At 39.4% G+C, this 23,766-nt stretch overlaps 1 protein-coding gene across 4 annotated transcripts in view; it reads left to right on the forward strand.

Annotated features, from left to right (window-relative positions):
* MRPS31 (mitochondrial ribosomal protein S31) overlaps positions 1 to 23,766 on the forward strand; it is a 63,636-nt gene that overhangs the window by 19,192 nt on the left and 20,678 nt on the right. The window contains exons 6-8 of one of the 4 annotated variants that reach the window (XM_086713004.1): positions 1,183 to 1,326; positions 12,409 to 12,669; positions 13,167 to 14,588. In XM_086713004.1, the coding sequence (XP_086569130.1) occupies positions 1,183 to 1,326; positions 12,409 to 12,638 (374 nt within the window). In that variant the 3' untranslated portion in view covers positions 12,639 to 12,669; positions 13,167 to 14,588. Of the gene's footprint in view, positions 1 to 1,182; positions 1,327 to 4,788; positions 4,902 to 12,408; positions 12,670 to 13,166; positions 14,589 to 23,766 lie in introns of those variants that run through there. The other 3 variants (XM_086713010.1, XM_086713015.1, XM_086713026.1) reach the window with 3 other exon arrangements.

Genomic DNA, 23,766 nt, shown 5'->3' on the forward strand with positions numbered 1-23,766 from the left:
CCGCGTTGGCTCTGTGCTGGCAGCTTGGAGCCTGGAGCCTGCTTCGGATTCTGTGTCTCCCTCTCTCTCTGTCCCTCCCTTGCTTACGCTTTGCCTCTCTCTCTCTCTCTCTCTCAAATATAAAATAAAACATTAAAAAAAATTTTTAAATAGAAAAAAACGTAATGATGATGGTGTTGATGATCATGGAAAAGACATAGGTTCATCAGTGTCCACTGAATAAATCTATAAAATGGGACTATGATAATTATTTTACTGTTATGATTACTCTGGAAATGTGGCTAATTAAGCCTAACTGCTATGATCTTTTCTCTGTATGAGATGTTCTAGGCCAACATACTTAATATCTAGCAGTCAGTGTGCAGTCAGACGTGGCTGTACATGAATTTTCGTATACAAGTCTGTGTGGACATATGTTTTCTCTTGGGTAAATATCTAGGAGTCAAATGGTTGTATGCGAAGTGTATTTTCTAATTTTTTAAGTAACCGCCAAACTATTTTTCAAAGAGGTTGTGCCATTTTACACTCCCACCAACAGTGACTGGTGGAAATGCAGTTCATTCTTGAAAAGTGTCTTACATTTCCAAAGCGAATAAAATGATTAAAATGTGATATGATGGTGGTTATAAGCTAACATGATATTAACTTACTTAGAGGGTTGGTTGTGAGGATTAAATGAACTAATGTAGAAAAAGCATTAGCACAGAGTAAGTGCTCTGTATCCGTTAGTAGTATTGTTATTATGTTAATTTAATTTCTTTGGTCTTTATTAGTTGTATATTGGTGACTTATCTTGACAGACTAAAAGGTAAACAGGCTGGACTATAAATATCAAAGTCACATGTCTTATAAAAAATATTCACATTCATGGAAACATCCTTAAACAAAATACATATTTTTTTTTTCCTTTCCAGTAGAGGGGGCAGTGAGACTTCAGGGCTTGCTTGCCTAGCAGTGTAGTAAAACAGAAGCCAAGGTTTGCAATTATGGTTGCTGCAGGCTTTTTATGTCATTTTTGAACAGTTTGAGCTCTCAGAGAATGACCTTCCATTATATACTGTTTATGTATATCCCTCAGGACCTGAAATGTTTCACCAATTTGGAGTTGATTATAACATTTTTGTAAAAATAAAGATATATACGCATTGACTTGTGATTATTTGAAATGTTTTTATTATACAGAGACAGCACCTTCACTTTGGGATGTGGAATTTGCTAAGCAGTTAGCTGAGGTAAATGAACAGCCCCTTCAGAATGGTTTTGAAGAGATGATCCAGTGGACCAAAGAGGGGAAACTGTGGGAGTTTCCGATTAACAACGAAGCAGGTAAATCTTAATTTCAGAGTTTTATACAATTCAGTGATGGAGATTAAATCTGGCAGGTGTTCAGTCATAGAGTCTGGATACTTACATGAATTTCAGAACTTTGTATAAATTTCTTCGTGGTGTCTGAAAAGAAATTTCACAATGTTTTTAAAAGGAACGTTAGGGGGCACCTGGCTGGCTCAGTTAATGGAGCATATAACTCTTGATCTCAGGGTTGTGAGTTCAAGACCCATGTTGGGTGTAGAGTTTACTTAAAAATAAAATCTTTAGAAAATAAAATAAAAGGAATGTTAGAACTTCCCTTAATTCTAGATGTTTGATAAGGAAACTAAAGAAGTAAAATTATATGGCAGAAATGCATCATGAATTGCTTTGTGACATGAAAGTGTTGACTGCAAATGATGACAGTTCTCTGGTTGCTCAGCCAGGATTATCTGGAAAATCTCATACATTTAATCCTGGGAATGACATCATATTTCAATTTTAGAGAACATTACAACTCTCACAAAGCCTTAACTGGTTATCTTTTACTCATAAAACCATTGCATTAATGAGGTGCAAGGTTCTTGTACTTGAAAACTACTCAAAGCAAAAATGTTGGAAGGCTTCGAAATTTCTTGGAACTCTGGCAGCATACCTAGATGCTTTGGTGCTATTACCTACTTTCCTGGAGATTATTCTGGAGATGATACCTCTTCCTCACTCAAAAGGAAAACAGTATTACTTTGCTACTTACGTTTTGTGGTATTTTTTATATTATCATCAGCTAAACGTTTTAGATGTATTTTCAATTAGAAGAGGTTCATTTACTTTTATGGTACAATTAGGTAGGAGTTGCAAACACCTCAGTAAATCTTGGGAAAGTATAGTCCATATTTTAACCTTTGTAGTATTATACAGTCACCTTAATATTTTATTTTTTGATGACATTTGATTTGTTTGGATTAATAAATGGAACAGAAACTTAAATATCAGAAATATTTTGTCTTCTATCTTGATGAAGTGTTACTTTGTTTAGGAAAACTTTTTAGAGACTTAACAATTCTTCAGCAAATTCGTAATATTTTGTGTATTTGTGTGGTATATGCAGTAATAAAGGATGCTGTGTTTCATCTGTTACATAACATGTATATTTGCCAAAGTATTATGCTTTCCATACTCTGGTAGGTGTCAGGAAAAAAACCCCAAGGACTTTGCAGTTGTACAAACCAGAGTACAGATCTGAACTCTCCCATTGCTTTTTGCCATTTGCCTTTGAGGAAACTAACCTCTTGAGCCTTAGTTTCCTCATCTGTAAAATTAAAGATACCTCACTGGAAGAGTATAAGAAATAAAACAAAGTTATTGGTTTGCTCAGCACAGTTCTTGGCATGTAAGACATGTGAATAAAGGTTAATTCATTTCCCCTCCTGTATGAACATAGGATTTTAAAAGGAGAAAAGAACTGGGGCCTGGGTGGCTCAGTTGGTTAAGAAACCACCTGCATGCAGCTCAGATCATGATCTCACGGTTCGTGAGTTCGAGCTCCACGTCAGGCTCTGTGCTGATAGCTCAGAGCCTGGATCTGCTTCAGATTCTGTGTCTCCCTCTCTCTCTTCCCCTCCCCCACTTGTGCTCTTTTTCTCTCAAAAATAAACATTAAAAAAATTCAGAGAGGGGCACCTGCATGGCTCAGTCAGTTGAGTGTCCAATTTCGGCTCAGGTCATGATCTCGCGGTTTGTGGGTTCAGACCCTGTGTCAGGCTCCATGCTGACAGCTTGGAGCCTGGAGCCTGCTTCAGATTCTGTGTCTGCCTCTCTCTGCCCCTCCCCTGCTTGCACTCTGTCTGTCTCTCTCTCTCTCTCTCTCTCTCTCTCTCAAAAATAAATACACATTAAAATTTTTTTTTTAATTTTAGAGAAAAAAATTAACAGAATACAGTATGTAACATTAAGGGAAGATTTCATTATTTGATGAAATTTGGATGTTCCAAGTCCTCACAGTTAAAAACATGGTTTTAAAACCCAATATTGAGGTAGAATAAGTGTGACTTTATTTAGGAGAGACAGTGGTTAAGGGTTCCAGTTTTGAGTGAGTTGTATGCTTAACCTCTCTAAGCCTCACTTCTCCTGTCTATGAAATGATGGGAACAATAATAGGACTTATTTTATGGGATTCTTCTGAGAAACAAGTGAGGTTATTATACAAGTAAAGGATCATCAACCTCATCATTCCCTGTTCCTACAACAATATTGTGAGAGGATTTTACTGTAAGGATTTTAAATCTTAAACTATTAGTGAGGATATGTATTTTCTAGGAACCACCAAGTAGGGTAATAGGAAAGTATGGGTTGGTATACATTGTCATCAGTAAAACACTTAAGATCATCAAAATCTTGAATGTCCATACTCCACAGGAACTTATCTTAAATTTGACCTGATTTGTAAGAGAGTTTATTTTTTACAAAAGGAAAAAAACATGTATTTTGGTTAGGTTGGGGAGATAAATGTGACAAGTTTCCATACACATGGTACATATTATTGATGCTTCAGGGTGGGAAAGGGAGGTATCTCATTTCCAGCTCCTTAAGCCAATTGTTATCTGAATGAAAAACAGGAAAGGAACTGTGGAAACTTTCTCACTTTGATCACTCCCCTCAATATACACTTAGGAACTTCAGAATACTTTAAGAGACTGGCATTAGAATTTGGAGCCTCAGCAGTTCAATAAGATTCTTCTAGATTTCTTATTTTTAAATTTTAAGATGAATAAAACATTATGCTGTCTCTACTAATAGTTAGCTTTATGAAGATTTACTTTGATGTTTTTGGGGAAAGGGTTTTATTTCTAGGGGCAGGCCATGCCGGTTTCTGAACGTAATACTGAAAATGACAAAATGACGTGTCCTGTGTTTATAACTTCGTTTCCCAGTGTTGTGTTTTTCATTTATGTAAAAAAATTGCAGTTTGTTGTTTTGCCGTGTAAAACATATAAATTATTTTCTGATTTGAAGTATCTTTTTTCAGTTTTTTTGGGGTTTTTTTTTGTTTGTTTGTTTATTTTAAGAACTGGTTTGTCCCTTCTGTTTTGCTTTGCCAGCATAGAGATTTGCAAGAGCAGTTAGGTGGCATTATTACCACTTAGATATTGTAGTAGTGATTTTATATTGGATTGATAATAAAAACATTTTTATTTTAGCTTTGACTTTGACTTTAAACTTAATCATATTTTTACCAGTACCCAGTTAACAGTCTTGCTCTTGAATGTTCTTTAGCCATACATATGCCACCAAATCGTGTTCCGAAATGTATGAGTTTTTGCTGCATAATGTGCCACCCCAAAACTTAATAAAACAACAACTAAGTTGGAACTGCTCATGAATTTTGGGGTTTTCCGGATGGTTTTGGCAGCTTAGCTGAGGGTGGGTCCTTCTAGAGTGGCTGGTCTCACATGTCTGGCTGTTGGTGCTGGCTGTTGTCAGGGAAGATGGAGATACCTGGGTTATATGTCACTCACCATCTCACAGACCAGCTTGGGTTTCTTCACATGGCCGCGGTAGAGTTCCTAACAGCAAGGAAGAGCAACGATTGATGTGTAAGTGTTTTTCAAGCCTTTGTTTGCACTGTGTTTAGTAATACCCCATTGGCAAAGCAGGTCACTTGGCCAACCCTGAATTCATCGGTTTGAGAGACAGGCTGCACCTATTTATGGGAAGAATGGCAAAGTCACACTGTAAAGGGCATGAATAGAAACATAGGGGTGACGTATAGCCATTTGTTAATCTACCACCTTGATTTTTTTTTTTTATTTACTTTTGTTTTACTTTTTTTTTTTTTTAATTTTTTTAGTTTATTTATTTTTGAGAGGGACAGAGTGCAGGCAGGAGAGGAACAGAGAGAGAGGGAGACACAGAATCTGAAGAAGGCTCCAGGCTCTGAGCTGTCAGCATAGAGCCCGATGCGGGGCTTGAACTCATGAACTGTGAGATCATGGCCTGAGCCAAAGTCGGATGCTTAACTGACTGAACCACGCGGGCGCCCCTTTTATTTACATTTGTTTTTATTTATTTATTTTTTTTTTTTTTAATTTTTTTTTTTTCAACGTTTATTTATTTTTGGGACAGAGAGAGACAGAGCATGAACGGGGGACAGGCAGAGAGAGAGGGAGACACAGAATTGGAAACAGGCTCCAGGCTCTGAGCCATCAGCCCAGAGCCCGACGCGGGGCTCGAACTCATGGACTGCGAGATCGTGACCTGGCTGAAGTCGGACGCTTAACCGACTGCGCCACCCAGGCGCCCCTACATTTGTTTTAATAAAAATAACGTATAGATCTTTAAATGTCCAAATAAATTTTTTAAAAATCTCTCAGTAAACATAAACTAACTCCAAGTGTGATTAGAAAGCATTTTTTTATTTTTTTAATGTTTACTATTTTTGAGAGAGAGACAGACAGACAGACAGACAGAGTGCAAGCAGGGGAAGGGAGAGAGAGAGGGAGACACAGAATCCGAAGCAGGCTCCAGGCTCTGAGCTGTCAGCACAGCGCCTGAGGTGCGGCTCAAACTCATGGACCGCGAGATCATGACCTGAGCCCATGTCGATGCTTAACTTACTGAGCCACCCAGGTGCCCCGGAAAGCATTTTTCAAGCCTCCTATTTTGAGATCATTGTAGATTCACATGCCACTGAAGAAATAATAAGTATCCTGGACAGCCTCTACCCGTTTTCTCCCAATAGTTACTTCCTGCATAACCAGACTACATATAACATTACAGCCAGGCCATTGGCACTGATAGTTCTTCAACCATGTTCAGATGTCACCAGTTTTACAAGTAGTGCTTTGTATGTACATATTTAGTTCTGTACAGTTTTATCACACATGTAGAGTCATGTGACCACCACCCCAGTCAAGCTCCGACTCAAGGAGCTCTTGTGTACATACACCTTTTATGGCCGCACCCGTTTGCCATCCACTGCCTCCCCTCCTTTGTCCTGGATCCCTGACAATCATTAAAACGCTTCTACATTTCCTATTATTTTCCCAGTTCAGGAAATATATACAGGGGCACCTGGGTGGCTCAGTCAGTTAAGCATCTAACTCTTGATTTCAGCTCAGGTCATGATCTCTCGGTTCCTGAGATTGAGCCCCACGTCATTAGCTTGGAGCCTACTTGGGGTTCTCTCTCTGCCCCTCCCCTGTGTGCTTGCACGAGCACTCTCTTTCTCTCTCTTCTCTCAAAATAAATAAATAGACTTAAAAATAGATACAAATAGAATCATATAATGTGTAACCTTTGGGGATTGGCTTTTTTTCAACTCCCGCCTGATTAATTCTCTGGAGATGTATCCAAGCTGTTGCATGTATCGGTACTTTTGTGGGTTTGTTTGTTTTAATTGAATATGCCATATAGTTTAGCCATTCACCTGATAAAAGACACCTGGGTTGTTACCAGTTTGGGGCTATTATGAATAAAGGTACTATAAATACTCGTGTACAGAGTTTTGTACGAATACAAATTTCCATTTCCCTAGGGTAAATACTTAGGTGCGAAATTGTTGGGTCATATATGGTAGTTGCATGTTCACTTTTTAAAGAAGCTTCTAAACTGATTTCTGGAGTAGCTGTGCCATTTTATATTCCTTCCAGCAATGTGTGAACAGTCCTTGCTTCTCATTCTCACCAGCAGTTGATGTCGTCACTGTTGTCTTTAGACTTATTTACCTTCTGATTAATATTAATAGCTCATTATGGTTTCAATCTGCATTTCGTTCATCGCTACAGAGGTTGACCGTGTTTTGTGTGTGTGTGTTTGCCATCTGTTTATTTTCTTCAATGAAATGTCTGTTTCTGTTTTTTGCCCATTTTCTAATTGGGGTGTCTGGTTTTCTTACTTTTGAGTTTTAAGAGGTTTTTTTATATATACATTCCAGATACTAGCCCTTTCTTGAATATTCGGTTTGCAAATATTTTTTCCCCTGTCTATAGTTGTTGTTTCATCCTCTTAACAGGGTCTTGGACAGAGGAAAATTTTTAATTTTGATGGGGTCCGGTTTTTCCTCTTACGGATGGTGCTTTTGGTGTCAGATTCTTTGCCAGCCCTTGAACCAGAAGATTTTCCCCTATGTTTTCTTCTGTTCTTTTTTTACGATTTTATTTTTGAGGCACCTGGGTGGCTCAGTCTGTTAAGCATCCGACTTCAGCTCAGGTCATGATGTCACAGTTCGTGAGTTTGAGCCCCCAGAGCTGCTTTGGATCCTCTGTCTACCTCTCTTTCTGCCCCTCCCTTGCTGGTTCTCTCTGTCTCTCTTTCAAAATAAATGGATAAACTTAGGCGCACCTGGGTGGCTCAGTCAGTTAAGCGTCCAACTTTGGCTCAGGTCATGATCTCGTGGTTCATGAGTTCAAGCCCTGTGTGGAGCCTGCTTGGGATTCTGTATCTCCCTCTCTCTCTGCCCCTCCCCCGCTCATGTTCTGTGTCTCTCTCTCTTTCTCTGAAAAATAAACATTTAAAAAAAAAAAAAGATTTTATTTTGAAGTAATCTCTACACCCGACATAAGGCTCGAATGCACAGCCCCGAGATCAAGAGTCTCCTGCTCCACCAACTGAGCCAGACAGGCACCCATCCCCTATTTTTTTTCTGTATGATGTATAGTTTTAGACTTAAATTCATGATCCATTTGGGGTTCATTTGTATGAAGTGTGAGGTGTAGGTTGAGGTTCTTTCTGTGTGTTTGTCAATAGATACCCAGTTGCTCTGGCACCGTTTGTTGAAACGGCTACCCTTTCTTCATTGAATTGTTTTTGTGCCCTTGTTCAAAAAACTGGGCCTAATTGTGTGGGTCTGTTCTTACTCAGGCAGGGCTGCCATAACAAAATACCATGGATGGCTCGCTTAAACAACAGATTGATTTTTTCATAGTTCTGGAGGTTGGAAGTCCAAGATCAAGGTACCAGCAGGTTTTGTTTCTCCAGGCCCTCTTGGTTTGCAGATACTTTCCTCCTTGTATCTTCGCGTGATTTTTTTTCCTCTCTGTGCATTCTTGGTGTCTCTTCCTCTTCTTATGAGGACACCAGTCCTATTGGGTCAGAGCTCCACTGTTACAACTTCATCTAACCTTAATTACCTCTTTAAAGGTCCTATCTCTAAATATAGTCATTGGGAATTAGGACCTCAACCTATTGATTTTGGGGGGGCACCGTTCAGTCCATAACAGGGTCTATTTCTGGCCCTCACTTCTGTTCCATCAATCTGTGTGTCTGTCCCTCTGCCAATATGATGCTTTTGATTATTATAGCTATTTCAGTAAGTCTTAGCATTATTGTTTCTATTTTATTTTTCTCTGTCAAGATTGTGCCTTTCCTTACCAGTTTTAGAATAGACTTATCTGTAGCAAAACCTCACTGAGGTTTTGATAGGAAGAGCATTAAACCTATAGATAAATTTGGAGAGAATTGACATCCTAATAGGTTGAGTCTTCCAATTTACATTTAATTAGAAATGTGATTGATTTTTTGTGTTGATTTTGTATCCTGTAACCTTACTGAACTCACTAATTAGTTCTAGGAGGTTTTTTTTGTAGATTTTTTGGGATTTTCTATGTAGACAAACATGTCATCTACAAATGGGGATGGTTTTATTTCTTCCTTTGCCATCTCTATGCCTTTTCTTCCTCAGTGCAGTGGCTAAGATTTTTAGTACTGTTTTGGGTAAGATTGGTAAGAGCTGACTTTGTTTTTGTGCTCATGAACTTAAGGGAAAAGCTGCAGTCTTTCACCATGAAGTATGATATTAGCTATAGATTTTTTACAGATGCTCTTTATCAAGTTGAAACTGTTTTTCTTATTCTAACTTGGTGAAAGTTTTTATCAAAAATGGGTGTTGTGTCACATGACTTTTCTTCTTCAGCCTGTTGCTATGGATGACATTGTTTTTCAAATGTTGAACCAACCCTGCATAGCTGGCATAAATCCCACTTAATCCTGGCATATAAATCTTTTTATACATCGTTGGATTTGTTTGCTAATTTTGTTTAAAGTTTTTGCCTCTAAGTTCATGAGAGATAATGGCTCGTAGTTCCCTCTCTTTTTATTTGTTTTGTTGTTGTGTCTTTGTCTGGTTTTGGTAACCAGGTAATACTGGCCTGATACAATGAGTTTGGAGGGGTCTAGTTTCTGGAAAAGATTGTGTACAACTGATGTTAGTTTTTCTTTCGGTGTTTAATAAGATTCTCAAGTGAAGCTATCTGGGCTTAGGGATTTCTTTTTTTTTTTTTTTTTTTTTTTTAATTTTTTTTTTTCAACGTTTATTTATTTTTGGGACAGAGAGAGACAGAGCATGAACGGGCGAGGGGCAGAGAGAGAGGGAGACACAGAATCAGAAACAGGCTCCAGGCTCTGAGCCATCAGCCCAGAGCCCGACGCGGGGCTCGAACTCACGGACCGCGAGATCGTGACCTGGCTGAAGTCGGACGCTTAACCGACTGCGCCACCCAGGCGCCCCAGGGATTTCTTTTTTGAGACCTTGTAAACTACAAATTTCTTGAATAGTTATAAGTATTCAGGTTCTATATTTTGGTTTGAACTTTGGTAGTTTAATCGATTTTTAAGTTGTCCATTTTTTTCTTCCCCAAGTTGTTGAATTTTTAGTATATAATTGTTTGTGGTATTCTTTTATTATGCTGTGAATGATTTCAGGATTTGTAGTGATAATCCCCTTTTCATTTCTATTTCATTCCTCTCCTTTTTTCTTTATCAGACTTAATAGAGACTTATGAATTTTACTGGTTTTCTTTAAAGAACTAAGTATTGGGGGCACTTGGGTGGATTAAGACACCGACTTGGTTAAGCATCTGCCTTTTGATTTCGTCTCGAGTCGTGTTCTCATGGTTCCTGAAATCGAGCCCCACGTCTGGCTCTGCGCTGACAGTGAGGAGCCTGCTTGGGATTCTCTCTCTGCCTCTCTCTCTGCCCCTCCACCACTTGCACTCTCTCTGTCGCTCTCAAAAATAAAGATTTTTTTAAAAAGAACTAAGTATTTGTTTCACTGACTTTTCTCTATTTTCCTGTTTTCAATTTTATCGATTTTAAATGTTTACTTCCTTCCTTTGCTTGCTTTTGGACTATTTTGCTCTTTTGGTGGGTTCTTGAGGTGGAACTTAGACTATTGATTTGAGTGGGCCACTTGGCTCAAGTCATGGTCTCACGGTTTATGAGTTTGAGCCCTCTGTCGGGCTCTGTGCTGACAGCTCAGACCCTGGAGCCTGCTTCGATTTCTGTGTCTCCCTCTTTCTCTGCCCCTCCCTCACTCACACTCTGTCTCTCCCAAAAAAATAAATAAACGTTAAAAAAAAAAAGATGATTTGGGGGCACCTGGGTGGCTCAGTCGGTTGGGCATCCGACTTCGGCTCAGGTCATGATCTCGCGGTCCATGGGTTCGAGCCCTGCGTCGGGCTCTGTGCTGGCAGCTCAGAGCCTGGAGCCTGTTTCGGATTCTGTGTCTCCCTCTCTCTCTGGCCTTCCCCCATTCATGCTCTGTCTCTGTCTCAAAAATGAATAAACGTAAAAAAAAAATTTAAAAAGATGATTGATTTGAGACTTTTCCTCTTATGTAAGTGCATTTAGTGCTGTGTGTTTCCTTTTTTAGGACTGCTTTAGCTGTGTCCCACAAATTGTGATATGTTGTGTTTTCATTTTCATTCAGAGTTTTTTTTTTTTAATTATCTTTGAGATTTCTTCTATGACCTATGAGTTCTTTTTAAGTATATTTAAGTTTTAACTGTTTCCTATTGTCTTCCTCTTACTGATTTCTGGATTGATTCCATTATGATCAGAGAATCTCCTATGTATTACTCCAGTTATTTTCATTTGTGACCTAGGATGTGGTCTAGCTAGGTGAATGTTCCGTGAATGCTTGAAAAGAATTTGTCCTCTGAAATAGTTTGGTGGAGTGTTGTGTAGATGTCAGTTTGATACCGTTTGTTGACATTGTTCACTTCTTCTCTGTCGTGGCTAATTTTCTATTGTGCAGTTCTCAGAATTGCTGACGGTGGACTTTTGAAATGCCCAACTATCACTGGGTTTTTCTATTTCTCTTTCATTTCTATCATTTTTTTCTTTCACATATTTAGAAACTCTGTTGTTTGGTGCATACATAATTCAGAGCACTGTATCTTCTTGGTGCATTGACCCATTTGTTATGTAATGTTTTTATTTCTCCCCAGTAATTTTCTTTGCTCTGAAGTCTATTTTACGTGATAATCATATAACCACTCATGCTTTCTTTTTTTTTTTTTTAAACATTAACGTTAACAGGATATATTTTTCTTCATCCTTTTACTTTCAACCTACCTATGTTGTATTTGAAGTGAGCTTCTTATAGAAAGCACACAGTTGCATGTATGTTTTTATATCCACTCTGCCGATCTCTGTCTTTTGATTGGTGTATTTAGACCATTACATTTGAAGTGATTATTGATTGGGGTGCTTGGCTGGCTTAGTTGGTAGAGTGTGTGACTCTTGATCTGGGGGTTGTGAGTTCAAGCCCCACTTATTATAAATCTTAAAATCTTTTTTAAAACAGTAATTATTGATTTGTTAGGACTTAAGTGTCTCATTTTATTAGTTGTCTTCTGTTCATTTTCTCCATTTCTCATTCCTCTTTTTTTTTAGCTTCCTGTGGGCTGCTTGAACATGTTTTAGGATTCTATCTTGTTTTGTTTATGTAAAATTTTTTTAGTTTAATTATATGGTTTTCTTAGTAGTTGCTTTAGGTATTAAAATACTCACTAGCAGTAACTGCTGCTACCCTTTAAACATGTATTATATGCTAAGCCTTATAAAAGAGTTTTATAAGCTTTGTGTCTATGTAATCTTTACGGAAACCCCTTGAGGAAGGTTCTATTTTAATCCTCATTTTATACCTGAAAACTGATGCTCGGAGAACTTTACTTAATTTGCACAATCACACGGTTGTTAAATTGGTGGGAAAACCCAGGTCTTACTACAGAGTTCATGCCTTTAACTGTAAACCCGTTAATCTTAATTTTATGAGAGAGGTTTTACATGAAAATCGTAATGTATTTTTATCTCATTTCCTAGGTTTTGATGATGATGGTTCAGAATTTCATGAACATGTATTTCTGGATAAATATCTGGAAGATTTTCCAAAACAAGGACCAATTCGCCACTTCATGGAGCTGGTGACCTGTGGCCTTTCCAAAAATCCATACCTGAGTGTTAAACAGAAGGTTGAACATATAGAGTGGTTTAGAAATTATTTTAATGAAAAACAAGACATTCTAAAAGAAAGTGGCATACACTTCAATTGAAGACCATGGAAATTTTTGTTTCAAGCTGGAGGTAGATACTATAACTAAATTAAATAATTTTACTAGAAGTTTTCCTATATTATGTTAATTATTACATCTGATTTGAATGGTATAAATGTTAAATTTCTTAAAAGTATATAATAGTAAATGAAGAATATTCTTGCATGAAGAAAAGTCAACATTCACAGAATCAACTAGTAATTCTTAACAAGAAGAATATCTTAGAATTAGTAATAAGTTTAAGGCTGCTTTCTCCAACATTTTTCTTTTCAGTGACCATACTTCTTTGAAATATTATTAACCACATATCTGATGATGTCAGGATGCTGTAACAATTGAGATGATTTATAGACAGGTTTATATGCTGTGAATATGTATATCTACATACACATATGTTTTATATATTTGAATATATATACATATATATTTTTACATATTTCACCATAAATTAATGACCCTTGTGTAAGTCTGGGTCACCAGCGAGAAGCAACCTTGTAAAAATAAACAGCTTATTCTAACCCCCTCTAGCCCTTTAGGTCTTCATGCCAAACTTAGAACTGTTTATTTTTCTATTATGGTGCTTAGCATTGTGACTCAATTTCATACAACTCAAAGGATTGCAGATTCTAAAAGACTCAAAACCAGAATTTAGTTTACAGCAGCCCCAGCCTAGTAGTGTTTCAGGCCCCCGGCAAATGAAAATCCTGTGAAGGAACCCATCATAAACTCAGGATTCAAATTATAAAACATATAAGGAAACAAAGCAGCGTGATTGCACACAAGCAGAAACAGATAACAAAAGCAGACTTTGTAAAGCCTTTAAATATTCATACTATGAACTATATATAAGATAAAGTATAGAGCAAGAGACGAAAGTGATTGGATTTTGGAAAAAAAATTTAGTGAAGAAGTGTAACAACAGATTAGATACTGGAAAATAGATCTCAAGAAATCCATATGTAGTGGAGAGAAGAAAAGAGAAAAGAAGTATGAAAGCAAGGTAAAGATTGGTATAAGAAGGCAACATTTGTTAGGCACCTGGCTGGCTCAGTCAGTAAGTAGAGCATGCGACTCTTGATCTCAGTTCAAGGCCCATGTTGGGCATGGAGCCTACTTTTAAAAAAGTAAAAAAAAGTAATATTTGTGCAATCAGATTTCCAGAAGGAGAAAAAAAAGAAGAAATGGGTCAGAATTTGTCTTTGGATAGTTCATGGATGCAAAATTTTTACAATTTATGAGAGACTTCAGTTCACAGTGGAGTGTGGAGAGAACCTGAGATTTGCTTCTAGCAAATAGACTATGGTAAAGGTGACTCCCTTCGTTGGGTTATGTTCTGTGGCAAAAGCGAAAGAATTAGTCACTCTTGTGATTATAGTACATTACGTAAGACTCCTTGTTAGCCAACCGAGTGAGAATTCTACTGGCTTTGAAGAAGCTGCCATATCGTGAAAAGGCCTATGCATGGGCCACATGGCGGGGAACTGCAGGGCCACCAGGAGCTGGGAGCAACCTCCCGCTGATAGCCTGCCGCGAAATGGGGATCTCCGTTCTACAGCCTCCAATAACAATTCTACCAACAACCATGGAAGAGGACCCTAAGCTCTGCAAAGGCACACAGCCTAGCTGACGCCTGGCTTGCAGCCTTGTGAAACTTTGAAGAGAGACCCAGCTGAGTGACCCACAGAAACTGGGAGATAATGTGCATGTTGTTGTAAGCCACTAAGTTTGACGTTATTTGTCATACACCAGTGGAAAATTGATACAGAAGAGGAGAAACGAAATTGTCAGTATGATTCTGTGGAAAAAAAGAATCTATAAATTATAAGAACTAATAGAACTTAGCAAGTTTGCAGTTGCGTTTCTACATGCCAGCAACAGATAAAATGTGATTTAGAAGATACTGTTTATAGTAGCATCAAAAGTGTAAATGAATAAAATCTTAGATATGTAGGATCTTTATGAAGCAATCTTCTTAAAACTTTAATGAAACATGGGCCCCTGGGTGGCTCAGTCGGTTAAGCGTCGGACTTCAGCTCAAGTCATCATCCTTGCGATTCAGGAGTTTGAGCCCCCCCACAACAGTCTCTGCACTGCTTGGGATTCTGTCTCCTTCTCTCTCTGTCCCTTCCCCACTTGTGCATGCGCTGTCTCTCTCAAAATAAATAAACTTAAAAAAAAAAAAGACTTTAATGAAACATAGTACGTAATAAATAGGAAAAAAGGAGCACATGACTGGCTCAGTCTGTTGAGCATGCGACCCCTGATCTCAGGGTTGTGAGTTCGACCCCCACGATGGGAAGCAATCAGTCTCCAAGGAAAAGATTCATAAATTTGTTTAAAAATTTTTTTAACTTTGTTTATTTATTTTGAGAGAGAGTGAGAGCAGGGGAGGGGCAGAGAGGGAGAATATCAAGCAGGCTCCACACTGTCAGCACAGAGCCTGACACAGGGCTCAAATCCGTGAAACTATGAGATCATGACTTGAGTTGAAATCAAAAGTCGGACGCTCAACCAACTGAGCCACCCAGGCGCCCCCCGACTGTTAACATTTAGAACTTTTAGGGGTGCCTGGGTGGCTCAGTCAGTTGGGCGTCTGACTTCGGCTCAGGTCATCATCTTGCAGTCTGTGAGTTCAAGCCCCATGTCGGGCTCTGTGCTGACAGCTCAGAGCCTGGAGCCTGCTTCAGATTGTGTCTCTATCTCTCTCTGCCCCTCCCCTACTCTCACTGTGTCTCTCTCTCAAAAATAAAATAAAAACATTTAAAAAATTGAAAAAAAACCTTTTAATTAAAAAAGGCAGTGCCACGAGTGAAAAGACAAGCATCAAACATAAAGATAAGTACCTTACATATAGTCACGAAATAATTTGTATATAGAATATACAAAGAGCTCCTAAAAATCAAATAGAAGGAAACAAATCAACCAAAAGAATATGGCCAAAAGACAAAGATAGGCTTTTCATAGAAGAGAAAATATAAACAGCTAACAAATATATGAAAGAATACTCAGGGAAATGCAAATTAAAACCATATCGTGATAACATTTGTGTACTCTTTAGATGGGTGAGAAATTAAAAGGCAATGTCATTTATACACTGTTGGAGGGGGTATAAATTGGCAACCACTTTTGGAATTACATAATATACATATATAACAATTCTACACATAGCAATTGCGTGTATACGTATATATACATAATATAAATACATACAATTGTGTGTATATAAATTTTTTTTACATGTATAATTATATAACTTTATGAACAATCAATTTCTCCTGGAGTACACACCCAAAGAAACCCTTGTAGATATGTGCTGAGAAGCATGTACATATTGTTCACAGTAGGGGCACCTAGTTGGCTGAGTTGATAGAGCATACAACTCCTAATCTCGGGGCTGTGAGTTCAAGCCCCACGTTGGGCGTGGAGCTTACTTTTAAAATGTGGAAAAAAAAAAAACTGTTCAAAGTAATAAAAAACAGTGGAGAAAATGCCCGTCGCCTAGAGAACTGATAAATTATAGCTTATTTATGCAATGTAACACTATGCCGAAATGAAAATTACTAACATAGAGCTATACACATCAACATGGATGATTTCAGAAACTATGTTGAGTGAAAAATAAGTTACAGAGGAATGCATATAATACAGGTCCAAGTACATAAAATTCAAAAGCCAAATTTTGAATATATTGCCTGACACCATAACTTGGATTTAAAAAAGCATGGGAATTGTGAGCACAGCACCGTATTTCAGGGAGGCAGGAGAGATGGCCATGTGCTTGAGGAGGGACACACAGGGAGCTTCAATAATACTAACAATCTAGTCAGCTGGATGATAGGTTCACAGGTGGTCATCTTATTGTGCTTTATTTTTATATTACTTATATTACAAATATTCTTTTGTATGTAACATTTCATAATATTTTAAGGAATGAACGGAAATGGGTAAATAACTGGAAGATAGGCAGAGCTTAGCCAATAGTAGCGAAAGATGATACAGATGATAAGTCCGCAGCTGAGACTCATGATAAACACATCCTTTATTTGGCCATTTACTGACTTGATTTTAAAGAATGTATTATCCTTAGATTCTTGGTTCTAAAGAATGTATTGTCCTTAGATTCTTGCCTTGTTACCATTCTTAAAATTGATCCAAAATTTCTTTGAGTAATCAACTTTAAATTATGCAAATAAAGACAACAAAATCCTCTTAATCCTAAAGTTGCTTTTAAAATCCATGCATTCATACATGCATGCAAATTGACTATTAAATTAGGAAGATTTCATTCTAAGTAACAGAGTCATAGGGGCTAAAGCAGACGTGCTTCCCAGAATATATTAATTCAAGGACTAAGCAACTTCTGCAAAGTGAATAATTCACTGTGTCTCTGAATATCTCCTTGAACTAGAATATCGGTGATGGTGGCAGGGAAGGGGAAGCAGCTTGTCCTGTGTTAGGAAAAGCAAACAGCTGTTGGCGTACGCTTGTAATTTAGAGCCTCTTCAAGTCCTGTTCACTGCACAAGAAAGGACTAATGTTTTCTGAGATTTCAGTAGTATTTTTGTGGAGAATGAAATATGGGTGCTCCTGTTGAACAGTACACTTGGTCATGGTCTCTGGCACAGTACCCCTAAAAGGGAGCGTTTCATATATCTGATAGTGGTTTACCTGTACTAATTTTAATCATAACAAATTTAATGTTCCTGTCTTGCTTTTAAATGGAAGGCAACAGGGAATCCTGGGTGGCTCAGTTGGTTAAACGACTGACTCTTGATTTTGGCTCAGATCATGATCTCACGGTTTGTGAGTTTGCCTCCCCCCCCCCCCCCCGCCTTGGGCTCTGCACTGCTTGAGATTCTCCCTCTTTCTCTTCCCCTCCCCCACTTGCACACATGCGCTCTTTCTGTCTCAAAAATAAATATTTAGGGGTACCTGGGTGGCTCAGTCGTACTTCAGCTCAGGTCATGTATCTCACGGTTCCTGAGTTTAAGCCCCGCTTCCGGCTCTGTGCTGAGAGCTTGGAGCCTGGAGCCTGCTTTGGATTCTGTGTCTCCCTCTCTCTCTCTCTGCACCTCCCCAGCTCATGCTTGCACTCTGTCTCTGTCAAAAATAAATAAACTTTAAAAAATTAAAAATAAATAAATACTTAAAATGTAATAAAAATACAGGAGGCATTTTTTAAAAATAGGTAAGTGTAAAGCAACAGCTGGTCTAAAATAGTTAGCTTTGTATGCTGTATTTACTGAATAGTTCAGAGAGCAAAGAAGCAAACAAATGCACTGATGATTCCTTTGCTCGCCAGCTCCTGAATTGTTGACAATTCTGCAGTGCCCATCCTGTACTTTTCTCTCGTTTCTTTGGTTTTCTTCTCTGCTTTGGAGTCAGAAGCTTCAGTTCAGATCCCTGCTTTGTCAGTAGGAGCTGTGATCCTGAGAACACGGCTTAATCTCTCAGCCTGTTTCCTCCCTTGTGAATGAGGCTTCTAATTCCCATCTTGCTGGACTTGCAGGTGTTAGAATCGAAAGAGGCAACGTCCACCACAGTGACCGGCGCATCCTGTGTACTTCAAAGATAGTGTCCGTCTCCTTTCTCTGTCCTCCTCCCCAGGGCCCTGATGTCAGGAAGGACATTTAGTGCGCCATTCGCTATCCACCATTTGCTTGGGACTGGCAGCTTGCTCCTTTACGGTATCTCATCTGCTACCATTACCATCCATCAGTGGAACGGAATACTTCATTTTATTTATGATGCATTATCCTCACATCCTCCAAGATCCATAAACAGTCTTAATTACCATCGTCATCACTGTGTAGTAGACTCCTGCCTTCGCAGGTAGCAATGGGGACAGGCGGATGTTGGGATAGAAGGGCCTCCTCTCTGGTGGCTGGGGGCTCAGTTCTCTACCTGACAGCTCCAGGCTCACTCCTGGTGAGAAGGAGCCCTGTTCTGTCCAAATGGGCAGATCCTTAATGAATGTCTTTTTCCTGTGGTCTGTCTCAACATCGCTTTGGGTATCCCAGGGATGTAGAATAAAAGTAGATCTGCCCATATCAGCAAATGAGAACGGTTAACACTTGGGCTCTGTGTTTATAGCGTATGAAGTGTCTTTACAGCTATCACTCATCCATCGTTTAGCATTGCCGAGCTCTGCCATATGCCACGCCTCTGCTAGACACCAGAACGTAAATACACCAGGGAGGCTCTCCCTGGCCTTGAAGTGTCACCTTAGAAGTCACTTCCCAAGAAAGCCTTCTCTCCCCGCTTCCTGTCTAGACAACGCAGCACTCTGTTGACTTCCTTTACGGTATTCCCGATCCTGATCTTAAGGGTAAATAGAGATTGTGTCAGCACAGTTGCCTGTGCCCAAGACCTAGCATATTGCTAGCTCCCAAATAGGTGCTTAATGAAGCCACTTGGTTGAGGAGAAGAATGGACAATGGCACGTGCTCGTGGAGAAGAGAGAAAGATTCCATTGCTGTACAGCGTGATGGATGCCCTGGCCGAGAAAGGGGTTGGGGATATAAAAGACAAGCATTTAACCAGACTGCATGTCTGCTGAAATGTGTAACTTCCTGGAGGAAGAGAGCTGTGTCAGGCCAGCACTGTCTGTGAGTGGCTGGGTAGATCGGCCCAAATCTGTGGTGCAGAATTCAGAGGGCCATCTACCCGCAAATGGAGAAAAGCTGCATTCTCCAAAATCAGCCTTATTCCTAGTAAACGTAATACTGCAGTCTCCATATGCCATACTTTTTATAGTGTATCTCATGAATGGTTTAGAACTCGGAGAGGGAAGAAACACACTATTTATTACTCCCTTCCCCTACTTTTTTCATGAAGTATCCACTCCTTATGTGTCCTTTTTCTGCTCTTATCACTTAAAAAAAATAGATCACACTGACATCATATTTGAAGAATATGCTTTTTCTCTTTTGGAAAAGAAAACAAAAGGGGTAGATGGCTGGGGTGCCTGGGTGGCTCAGTCGGTCGAGTGTCCGACTGGCTCAGGTCATGATCTTGCAGTTTGTGAATTTGAGCCCCACATCAAGCTCTGTGCTGACAGCTCAAAGCCTGGAGCCTGGGGGCGCCTGGGTGGCTCCGTTGGTTGAGTGTCCAACTTCAGCTCAGGTCATGATCTCATGGTTCGTGAGCTCTGTGCTGACAGCTCGGAGCCTGGAGCCTGCTTCAGATTCTGTGTCTCTCTCTCTGTCCCTCCTTCACTCGCACTCTGTCTCTCTCCCTCTCTCTCTCAAAAATAAATAAACATTAAAAAAAAAAAAAAAAAAACAGCCTGGAGCCTGCTTCGGATTCTGTGTCTCTCTCTCTCTCTCTGTCCCTCCTTCTCTTGCACTCTGTCTCTCTCCCTCTCTCTCTCAAAAATAAATAAACATTAAAAAAAACAAAAAAACAAAAAACAAAGCCTGGAGCCTGCTTCGGATTCTGTGTCTCCCTCTCTCTCCCTCTCTGCCCTTTCCCTGCTAGTGCTCTGTCTCTCTCTCAAGAATAAATAAACATTAAAAATTTTTTTTAAAGTGGGGGGTAGATGACTTAACATTGTCTACTCAGAAATCCCAGTCTCTGTGGTTGCCACAAAATGAGTAAATGGCCCAAAATAAAATAAAAATTCTCTCCTAATTCTCTTCCTGGGATTCTGTGTATTGGTGTGATGAAACATAACAGGTGTGAAAATAAAGATATAAAATGCTGCAGATTGTAGGAATGCCTGGGTGGCTCAGTTGAGCGTCTGACTTCGACTCAGGTCATGATCTCACGGGTTGTGAGTTCAAGCCCCACATCAGGCTCTCTGCTGTCAGTGCAGAGCCTGCTTCAGGTCCTCTGTCTCCCTCTCTCTCTGCCTCTCCCCAGCTTGCACGCTCTCTCTCAAAAATAAAAATTAAAGGGGGCGCCTGGGTGGCTCAGTCGGTTGAGCGTCCGACTTCGGCTCAGGTCATGATCTCACGGTTTGTGAGTTCGAGCCCCACATGGGGCTCTGTGCTGACAGTTCAGAGCCTAGAGCCTGCTTCTGCTTCTGTGTCTCCCTCTCTCTCTGCCCCTAACCCACTCGTATTCTGTCTCTGTCTCTCTCAAAAATAAATAAACATTAAAAAAAAAAAAAGATCTGTGTAAAAAAAATAATAAAAAATTAAAAAAATAAAAATTAAAAAAATACTTCAATAAATGCTGTCCAATGTAAAATACAATAAAATGACAATAGCCAAAAGGTGGAAACAATCCAAGTGTCTGTGAACAGATCAACACAATGTGACATATATGTCCAATAGAATAGAATTCAGCCCTAAGAAGAGCTGAGTGGACGAACCTTGAGGGTATTATGCTAAGTAAAATAAGCCAGACACAAATGGTCACATCCTGTAGGTTTCTGCTTATGTGATATACCTACAATAGTGAAGTTTATAGAGACAGAAGGTAGAATCGTGGTTGTCAGGGGCTGCAGCAGGGAGGGAGTGGAGAGTTATTATTTAATGGGTACAGAGTTTTTGGGAAGACGAAAAAAAAATTCTGGCTAACGGTGATAGTAAGTTGTGAATGTACTTAATAGCACTGAGCTAGGCACTTAAAATGGCTAAGGGGTAGATCTTACTACAATAAAAATTGTATGATAAAGTGCAGACCATGAGCATCATAAAGATACTCCAGGGGCACCTGGCTGACTCAGTGGGTAGAGCCCAGAGCCTGCTTCAGGTCTTCTGTCTCCCTCTCTCTCTGTGCCTCCCCAGTTCATGCTTACTCTCCCTCTGTAAAATAAAAAAAAAAAAAAATAGCCTGGGTGGCTCGGTCAGTTAAACATGTGACTCGTGACTTCGGCTCAGGTCATGATCTCGCAGTTCGTGAACTGATAGTGCAGAGCCTGCTTGGGATTCTCTTTATCCTTCTGTCTCTGTCCCACTCCTGCTCGTGCTCACTCTAGATAAATAAATAAATAAATAAATAAATAAATAAATAAATAAATAAATAAATAAATCTGTAAAAAATTAAAAGCAATAAAATAAAAACAATAAAATAGGATGCATAAAATGAAATCAAATTATAAAAAGATACTCCAAACATTTGAAGGAGGAATGCTCTGTTCTCAAGCCACAGAGGACCACATAACATCCCAGGAAAAGAGCACATGTTAGCTAAAGGTGCAGGAAAGGGGAAGGGGTATGGTCTGGTGACTGAGGTCAGCAGAGGGCATTGCTCTGTTCATACGAGTCTCTGGGTAATTACCATCCTCATTATCATGGTTAGTGTCCCGGCTACCATCATAAGAGAAGGGTCCTTCTCAACTGACTGGCCTGGTGCGATGTCCCTCACATATATTATCTCACTGAATTTTTGGAACATCTTCTGAGGTAGGTATTACTCCCATTTGCAGGAATTTAATAAAATTTCCAAGGTTGCCAATAAATGATGCAGTCAGGATTTAAATCTTAGATAGCAACTCCAAAACGCAAGTATTTTTCCAGTACCCCTTAGGAGTAGATTTTAGGAACAATTACATGGATAATCTGGAGTAAAGGGAATAGGAATTTCTTCATTAGGGTTTAGTGAGATGTACCAATGGGATGACGGCAAACATAGGAACTTTGGAATGGTAGTTAATGTTTCGACGAAAAATCATTAAAGAGTTTAAAGAGTGGACATAAGAGTGCAATCAAAGAGTTCCTGGAGGCTAATTGGTAGGGCTTTTTGGGACAGATTGAGGGGGGGAAATATTAAAGCCAGAAAGCTCAGTGGAACAGATGCCACAGTAGCCACAATGAAAAAAGAATTTTAAAAATGGGCTGGTAAGTGAGGAACAGCAAGTGGAAAGGGAAGTAACTTTTCCAGTGTCGTTATGGGCACATGGAAAATTGTTCTTCTAGACTAGTCACTTTGTGATAATCCAGAGATCGGTGACTTAGGCCACTGGTTTTTCTGACTTGGAGTCTGTCTCTATCCCCTATACCGTCACCAACAGGGATCAGGGAACAAAGAGAAAAGAAAGGAGCTGGTGTGCCATACTTCTGACTGCTGGTAACGCTTACATAGGAAGGGAGTCTGCAATGTCCGAAAATGAACTTTCTGATTTGAATGGGTCGAATTTCACCATGTGAAAGTAGCTCATTGCTATTCATTACTGTGTCACATCAAGAGATTTCAATGAGATTAAGATCTTTCAAAGAGAGCTCTTTATTAAACTTTCTGAGCTATTACAGATTAAGGCTCTGATTACCTCCACCACATAAATAGATTTTGGTTAATGTGTTGACATACTGAGCCACAATCTGGCATTTATATTTTGGCAAGTGACTTCTAGGCCAAAGTTTGTTAGCCTCACTCGAAGGGGAAGGCCAAGCCAAGTCGGGAATTATGAAGAACAAAGCACGGATTCTCAAGTTGAGAAAGACAAATATCTTCTTCTAATTCTCCCACTGGATAGGTGTGGGAAATTGAGGCCCAGAGGGAGTAACTTGCCAGTGGTTTTGCTGTTCATTTATGGCAGAGTGAAAACAAGAGCCTCAGATCCCAGATCAGGGACGTGTCCGCTCTGTCATACATTAGTTCAAGTTGGTAAGAATTATTTTCTGAATGAACAACAGGGACTCAATAAACTCAGAAGATGACAGAAGAGGGGTGCCTGGGTGGCTCAGTCGGTTAAAGCTTCTGACTCTTAGGGCGCCTGGGTGGCTCAGTGGTTAAGCGGCCAACTTCAGCTCAGGTCATGATCCTGGTTCATGAGTTCCAGCCCCATGTTGGGCTCTGTGCTGACAGCTCAGAGCCTGGAGCCTGCTTCGGTTTTGGTGTCTCCCACTCTCTGCCCCTCCCCTCCTCACACTCTGTCTCTCAAAAATAAACATCAAAAAATTTTTTTTTAATTTTTTAAAAAAGCCTCTGACTCTTGATTTCCACTTAGGTCATGATCTCACGGTTTGTGGATTCGAGCCCCGCATCCGGCTCCACGCTGACAGTGCAGAGCCTGCTTGGGATTTTCTCTCTCCCTCTCTCTTTGCCCCTTCCCTGTGCGTGCACTCTCTCTCTGTCTCAAAATAAATAAACTTAAAAAAAAAGAAAAAATTAAAATTTAAAAAGACATTTCAGCATTTTTTGAAAGCACATAGTTTAGATAAAGAGCATTCCAGTACTA

This window comes from Puma concolor, chromosome A1 (assembly GCF_028749965.1).
Source record: "Puma concolor isolate L17-30 chromosome A1, mPumCon1.1.hap2, whole genome shotgun sequence".
NCBI classification, from domain to species: domain Eukaryota; kingdom Metazoa; phylum Chordata; class Mammalia; order Carnivora; family Felidae; genus Puma; species Puma concolor.